Source organism: Mandrillus leucophaeus, unplaced genomic scaffold (assembly GCF_000951045.1).
Source record: "Mandrillus leucophaeus isolate KB7577 unplaced genomic scaffold, Mleu.le_1.0 Scaffold141, whole genome shotgun sequence".
Taxonomy (NCBI): Eukaryota; Metazoa; Chordata; class Mammalia; order Primates; family Cercopithecidae; genus Mandrillus; species Mandrillus leucophaeus.
Window position 1 is genome coordinate 2,865,760 of NW_012101377.1, and position 7,389 is coordinate 2,873,148.

At 47.9% G+C, this 7,389-nt stretch overlaps 2 protein-coding genes across 3 annotated transcripts in view; one reads left to right on the plus strand and one right to left on the minus strand.

The window, feature by feature from the left end:
- YARS (tyrosyl-tRNA synthetase) overlaps positions 1–3,036 on the minus strand; it is a 77,896-nt gene extending 74,860 nt beyond the window's left edge. Inside the window, exon 1 of the mRNA XM_011974074.1 lies at positions 1,895–3,036. Coding sequence (XP_011829464.1) covers positions 1,895–1,951 — 57 coding nt within the window. The 5' untranslated portion in view covers positions 1,952–3,036. The remainder of the gene's footprint in view (positions 1–1,894) is intronic.
- The window catches only part of S100PBP (S100P binding protein), a 44,515-nt gene continuing 39,356 nt past the window's right edge, over positions 2,231–7,389 (plus strand). The window contains exon 1 of one of the 2 annotated variants that reach the window (XM_011974072.1): positions 2,231–2,402. The gene's annotated coding sequence lies outside the window, so the exon portion shown is untranslated. The remainder of the gene's footprint in view (positions 2,403–7,389) is intronic. The other variant, XM_011974073.1, reaches the window with a different exon arrangement.

The window sequence follows — 7,389 nt, forward strand, 5'->3', positions numbered from 1 at the left end:
AGCTAAGATTGTGCCATTGCACTCCAGCCTGGGCAACAAGAGCGAAACTCCGTTTCAAAAAAAAAAAAAAAAAAAAAAACCCCAAAACGAAAAACCCAATTGAGTAAATTCTAATAGTTTTGTGTATTTTTAGTCTCCAACCAGCACTATTTTATGGAGAGAGAATAGGAAACAAAGAATCTAGCTAGGGGAAGCATGCAAAAACCTTTGGTTAAGACTAAGTTGTGAATGGAATAACCCAAATGTCCATCAACTGATGAACGGAAAAACAAAATGTATACCCATACATCAGAGTATCATTCAACTATAAAAAGGAATGACGTTCGGCCGGGCGCGGTGGCTCACGCCTGTAATCCCAGCACTTTGGAAGGCCGAAGCGGGTGGATCACGAGGTCAGGAGATGGAGACCATCCTGGCTAACCCGGTGAAACCCCGTCTACTAAAAATACAAAACGTTAGCCGGGCGTGGTGGCTGGCGCCTGTAGTCCCAGCTACTCGGGAGGCTGAGGCAGGAGAATGGCGTGGACCCCAGCAGGCGGAGCTTGCAGTGAGCTGAGATCGCGCCACTGCACTCCAGCCTGGGCGACCGAGGAGACTCTGTCTCAAAAATAAAACAAAACTAAAAAAGGAATGAGGTTCTGTTAGGTGCAAATACATGCATGAACTCTGAAAACATTATGCTAAGTGCAAAAAATCAGCCGCAACAAGACACATATTGTATGATTCTACTTACAGGAAATGCCCAGAATAGACAAATACCTGGAGACAGAGAGTAGATTAGTGTTTCTCTAAGGCTAGGAGTAGTGGGTAATAGGTAGTGTCTGCTAATGGGTGCAAGTTTTATTAGATTAGTGTGATGGTTGCACAACCTTGTGAACATACTAAAACCCACTGAATTGTACACTTTAAAAGGGTGAATTTTATAGTATGTGAATTACATCTCAAAAAAGAAAAAACAGAGCAGGCTGTGGCCCAACTGATGTATCACTGCTCTTTGAAGAAAGCACAATTTAAAATTGAACAGAATAAGGCCTGCCAGGCGCCCGTGACTTGGACCCTGCCTACCTCTCCTAAACAAATAAACAAATAAAATGTATAGCATGTAGAAATAATAACAGAAAAAAAAAGGCAGAGCAAGGGATGGGGCAGTTCTGGTGCCAGAGGGTTTGTTATTTAAATAAAGTGGTCGGAAATCATGCCTCCCTGATAAGGTGACAATAGAAGCCTGAAAAAGTTAAGGGAATAAGCAACACAAATATTTAAGTGCTTCCGCATAACTTTGCTCACTCCACTCCAGCTAAATTAGCCACAATTTCTGTTCCCTCCATCTGAAATGCTCTCCCTCGTCATTCTTCCATTCTTCCTCTGGTTAACTTCTACTCCCGTATTTCTTGGTAACAATCGGAACGTATGAGGAGGGGGGATCCACTACCTTCAAGGCGCAGTTTAGAGGTCACTTCCTCAGGGAAGGCTTCCCTTCTCTTTTTCCTTTTAAAGCTCCCAGTATAGCATCTTCCAGTATTTACTTGAACCGTAATGGGTCATTTTTAACGTCTGATCCCCTTCAGACAAGCTCTGGCTTGACGTATCCCCAGCGACTAAACACCAGGTCTGGCACTTAATAGGGCGGTGGAGTGGGAGTCCTGGATTCAAAGCTTGGCTCCAACACAAGGTAACTGGACGGAAGAGATGAGCCCGCTGTGCTTTCTGTGGAACCCAGGTAAGGGCTGCTTGATTGACTGACCGACCAGCAGTGAGATCTACAGCCTCTCTCAGAGATGCCCCAGCGCCGAGACCCCGGTCCCACATACTTAGAACCCCGTAATGGGGCTCAAAATCACTGAACCTCGGGCTCCTAGTCCCCAACGGCGCATTTCCGACCCCCAGGCCTGACCTGCAGGTTCCGGGTGATAAGGTGCAGTTTCTCTTCAGGGCTGGGAGCGTCCCCCATGGCTCCGCTACCCCTGCTTCCCCTGCTCAGCCCGGCACCAGAGCCCCTTCCTGGGTCACCGTCGCCGCCGCGTACCGGGAACTGTCACGCGAGTCCAGCCAGGTTGCATCAGCTGGGCTCGGCGCTCCGCTTGCTCGGCCTGGACCCCTCCCCGCCCGGCAGTAGCTGGAAAAAGTGAGGAGCAGCGGAGAGTCGAGCAGGTCGATGAGACGGGAAAAGGTGGAGCCGGCGGGCACGGTAGGCGGTGCGGAGGGCGGGGCTGAAGAGCCTGCGCGGGGCACAACCCTCCTAGAGGCGGGACGGTTTCCTGCCAATCACTGCTGGTTTGCCCTCCCCCTGGCGTTGGCCCGGCTGACTCGGGGTGGGGGAGGTCGGGGAGGGGGCGATAAAATGGCGCAGGGGGCGGAGTGAGGCGCAGTCGTTCGCCCAGGCTTTGGCCCGGCTTCCGGAGGTGAAGAGCGGGAGGGAAGAGGGGGTCGGCGTTACCCGGCTTGGAGGGGGATGGGGGCGCCTGTTGCTTCTCCAGGGGGTTGCGCACGCCGTCCGCCCCTTGGAGGGATTGGGAGGCCCACGCCCTGCGGCGAGAAGCATTCTAGCTCCTGAGGTGATGGCGAGGGAATGTCCCTGCCCCCCACCTCCAAGTCGGCAGGCGACAGATGCCCCTCACCCCGCTGAGGAAAAGGGAAGCTCCCTGGTCGTCTGAGAGTCGGGGAGCGCCGTCTGCAGTCCCTGCCCAGTGGGAGTGGGGGCCGCCTCTGTCCCGACCGGCTCGGCGGGAGGCTGTTGCTGGCGGGAAGCTAGCCGCGGGCTTTTCTGCCGCGTCTCGCGGGTGGGGGCAGGAAGAGGACGGCCCACTCCCCGGGGAGATCTGAGGACGGTGGTTCTCGGGAGAGGAGCGCAAAGCCCAGGCCTGCTGAGGGGGGCGGGTGTGCCCCTACTGGGGGAGGGGCGGGGAGAAAACCCTCGCTTCTCCCGCTTTCCGCCGGGAGGCGGGAATTCGCGGTGTCTCCGGAGGAGGGAGATGCAAAGGGCCTTCCTGGAGGGCGACACCGTCCCGGGCCGTTGCATTTGTGAGAGAGAGCCAAGGCAGTATCCTCCAAAGGTTGGGCCTGGGCCATCCTTTCTGCGGGTCCTCAAGGGCTGGAAGCGGCGTCACCAGTTACTTCTAGGGCAAGAGGGAAAGCAGCACCTCGGTGGGTCCTGGAAAGGTCCTAGAAGTGGTTGAATTGCCCACCGCCTGCCCTAACCTGATCTCCAGTGTTTTCTGTATTTATTAGGGACTCCAAGCTCTAGCAGACCTGCCTGAAGTGTTTTAAAGCACATTTTCTTTTTTAAAAGAAACCTGTTGCTGCAGCTTAGCAAATCTGTTCTCTGTGCCCATGTGGGAGGAGAATCCTGGCACTCTCATCTAGTGAAATGTTACCTAAAGCAAAGATTTGCAGCCCTGGGTTGTTTTTTCCGTCCTGCGGTGTTTTTAGTTACTTCGAAGGAATTTGCAAAACTGTTACAGATAATTTGAGTTCATTTTGATTTTTTGTAAATGTTGTGTGTATTTTATGGAGTGATAACAAAGCTTGCTGAGTGCGTTTTGTGCTGTGTGCTTCCCATGTATTGCATTTGGGAAAGGTTGGAAATCAAAGGCCAGCGGGAGGTCTTGTCCATTGGAAATAATCTCTGCCCTTGGCTGTACCTGTCAGACCCTGCTTGGTAATGGTCTTGACTTTAGAGCTTGAAAGAGGATGTGGGTTTGCATCTGGTGTTGCAGTTTTAGTGGCCTCAATAAAGTAAGGCTTTGTGCTCGAAGGCAGTAGGTTTTCTGAGGTGAGATAAAAATAGAAAGGGAACCAGTTTCTGAGGTTGCAACCAGGAGGTTCGAGAACAGAGAGAGGGGGTGGTAAACTGAAATGTGAAGAAGGGGGTGGACAGGTGAGAGAGATGTGGAAGGACAGAATGGGGTCACAGAAAGGATGGGGTGTAGAGGAACTAAGAGATAGAATTAGGAGATCGGAAAAATATTCTTCCCTTAAAAATAAAGGGATATGGCCAGGCATGCTGGCTTACGCCTGTAATCCCAGCCCTTGGGGAGGCCGAGGCTGGAGGATTGCTTGAGGCCAGGAGTTCAAGACCCGACTGACCAACATAGCAAAACCCCATCTCTACTGAAAATACAAAAATTAGCTCAGCATGGTGGACGCGTGTAATCCCAGCTACTGGGAGGCTGACATATGAGAATCGCTTGAACCTGGGAGGCAGAGTTTGCAGTGAGCCCAGATCATGCCACTGCATTCCAGCCTGGGTGATTGAGTGAGACCCTGTCTCAAAAATTAAAATAAAATAAAATAAAAAAAAAGGGATCCCCATATTTTAAGTGGAGGTTACCAGACAAGTGCCAAGAATGGTAGGCAGAGAAGTAAGCAAGCCATCTTTTGACAGAGAAGTAGTAAGTAAGGCTGTCTTTGGAATTTCACTGAAGAACTTCAGTTTTATCTGAGGATTTCCCCCCTTGCACACTCATTAAATACCAGGTTTTTTTGGTATAGAACTTTTAGGTTTATAGGACTTTCATAAGCATCCTCTTTTTTCTCATGATAATCTGTTTGAAGTTAACAGTATTTACCCCTTTTTAGATGTGTGTTCTCATCTGTGTTGAGGTTCAGAGATTTGAAGTGAATTGCTGAGGTCCAGTACCTCTGTAAAAGATAGTTCAGTGAACATTAATTTGCATAATTTGCCTGATATTTCAGATGTCTACCTAGTCTGGTCTTTAGTGACAATATGATTGAATGCTGGATTAAACTAGATGAGAGTAGAGTATATTAGATAATTTCAGGCAGGGTCTAGGGGAAGTTCCCTACCAGTTTAGCACTCTTTTTTCCTACCGTTCGTATGCTTTTTTTTTTTTTTTTTTGAGAGATGGAGTCTCCCTCTGTCACCCAGGCAGGAATGCAGTGACGCGATCTCAGCTCACTGCAACCTCTGTCTCCTGTGTTGCAGTGATTCTGCTGCCTCAGCCTCCCTAGTGTCTGGGATTACAGTCATGCACCACACGCCTGGCCAATTTTTGTATTTTTAGTAGAGACGGGGTTTCACCATGTTGGCCAGGCTGGTCTCGAACTCCTGACCTCAGGTTATCCGCCCACCTCGGCCTCCCAAAGTGCTAGGATTACAGGCGTGAGCCTCCACACCTGGCTTTATGCTTCTCTTAAGACACCAGGGGCCAGGGCAATGGTGGTGGGGTGAAATAATAACTATGGCCACCAGTTATTTATCTCTTATGTCATGCCTCTAGTGTGCTAAATTTATGTTCATGATCTTATTTAATTCTTGCCACAACCCTATCAGGTAGGTACTGTGATATTTGAGGACATTTGATACTTCACAGAGTATAATCATTGTATCTTTCCCATTGACTTCATAATTTTAAAATGTTTTTATTGTTTCAAGCATATCAAAAAGTATAGTGGCTGGATATGGTGGCTCAATGCCTGTAATCCCAGCACTTTGGAAAACCTATGCGGAAGAATTGCTCGACTCCAGGAGTTCCAGACCAGCCTGGGCAACATAATAAGACTATGTCTCTACAAAAAATAAAAATAAAAAATTAGCTGGGTATAGTGGCATGCATCTGTAGTCCCAGCAGCCCTGGGGTTTAAGGCTGCAGTGAGCTATGATCACGCCGCTGTTTTCTGCCTGACCAACAAACCTGAAACCCTGTGTGAAAAAAATAACAATAATTTAACAGTATAAAAGTAACATAATAGTGAACATTATTACACCTACCATACTGCTTTATCTTAGGTTGCCATCTTTGTTTCAGGTCTCTTCTTGCTATTTTTTTTTCCTTATTTATTTATCGTCATGTAGCCTAAGATGAGATATTGTTTTCTTAAGAAATAAAACGTTGGTGGAGCGTGGTGGTTCATGCCTATAATCCCAGCACTTTGGAAGGCTGAGGCGGGCGGATCACAAAGTCAGGAGATCGAGACCATCCTGAACTCTGGCCTTTCATGCATATTATTATAATTTTGTGATAAATGTATCCATATATAACACCATAATATGTGGTATTGTGATTTTTTTTGTTGTTGTTGTTTTTTGAGACTGACTCTTGCTGTGTTGCCCAGGCTGGAGTGCAGTGGCGTGATCTAGGCTCACTATACCCTCCGCCTCCCAGGTTCAAGCAGTTCCCCTGCCTCAGCCTCCCGAGTAGCTGGGATTATAGGCTCACGCCACCAAGCCCAGCTAATTTTTGTATTTTTAGTAGAGATGGGATTTCACCATGTTGGTCCAGATGATCTCAAACTCCTGACCTTGTGATCCACCCTCCTTGGCCTCCCAAAGTGCTAGGATTACAGGTGTGAGCCACCACGCCTGGCCTGTTTCTTTTTTCTTTTCTTTTATTTTGAGATAGAGTTTCACTCTGTCACCCAGGCTGGAGTGTAGTGGTGCGATCTTTGCCCATTGCAACCTCCACCTCCTGGGTTTCAACGATTCTCCCGCCTCAGCCTTCTGAATAGCTGGGACTACAGGCCCATGCCACTATGCCCAGCTAAATTTTCTTTGTAGTTTTAGTAGAAATGGGGTTCCGTCATGTTGGTCAGGCTGGTCTCGAACTCCTGGCCTTAAGTGATCTGCCCAACTTAGCCTCCCAAAGTGCTGGGATTACAGGCGTAAGCCATCTAGCGTATTGTTTCTTTAATAAAGTAATTGCAGGGGGAAAAGATCTGAAATCTTTAGATTAAAATACACATAAGACATTATCAGCCAGTCACATTGTATGGACCTTATTTGGATAGTGATTATTTTTTAGCCTTAAAAAAATATGACATAAGATAATTGGAAATCTGAACTGTATATTTTATGATAAGGGGTTCTTGTTATTTACAGATGAAATGATATAATGCCTGGGATTTGCTTCAAAATAATCTGGTAAAGGTGGGAAGTGGATGGGGCAAGATTAGCTGTGAGTTGATAGTCGTTGGGGTTGAGTGATGGGTATATGGGGTTCATTATACTATTGTGTTACTTATGTATATGTTTTACATTTTTCATAATAAATAATTTTGAAAATGAGAAAATGGCTGGGCGCAGTGGCTCACGCCTGTAATCCCAGCACTTTGGGAGGCCGGCACAGGCGGATCACGAGGTCAGGAGATCGAGACCATCCTGGCTAACACAGTGAAACCCCATCTCTAATAAAAAGACAAAAATTAGCCAGGCATGGTGGTGGGCACCTGCAGTCCCAGCTACTTGGGAGGCTGAGGCAGGAGAATGGCCTGAACCCAGGAGGTGGAGCTTGCAGTGAGCCGAGATCACACCACTGCACTCCAGCCTGGGCGACAGAGCTAGACTCCGTCTCAAAAAAAAAAAAAAAAAAATAGGAAATAGCATCAGAAAGAGAATGATTTGTAAAAATTAAAATTATCTCCTCCTCTCTG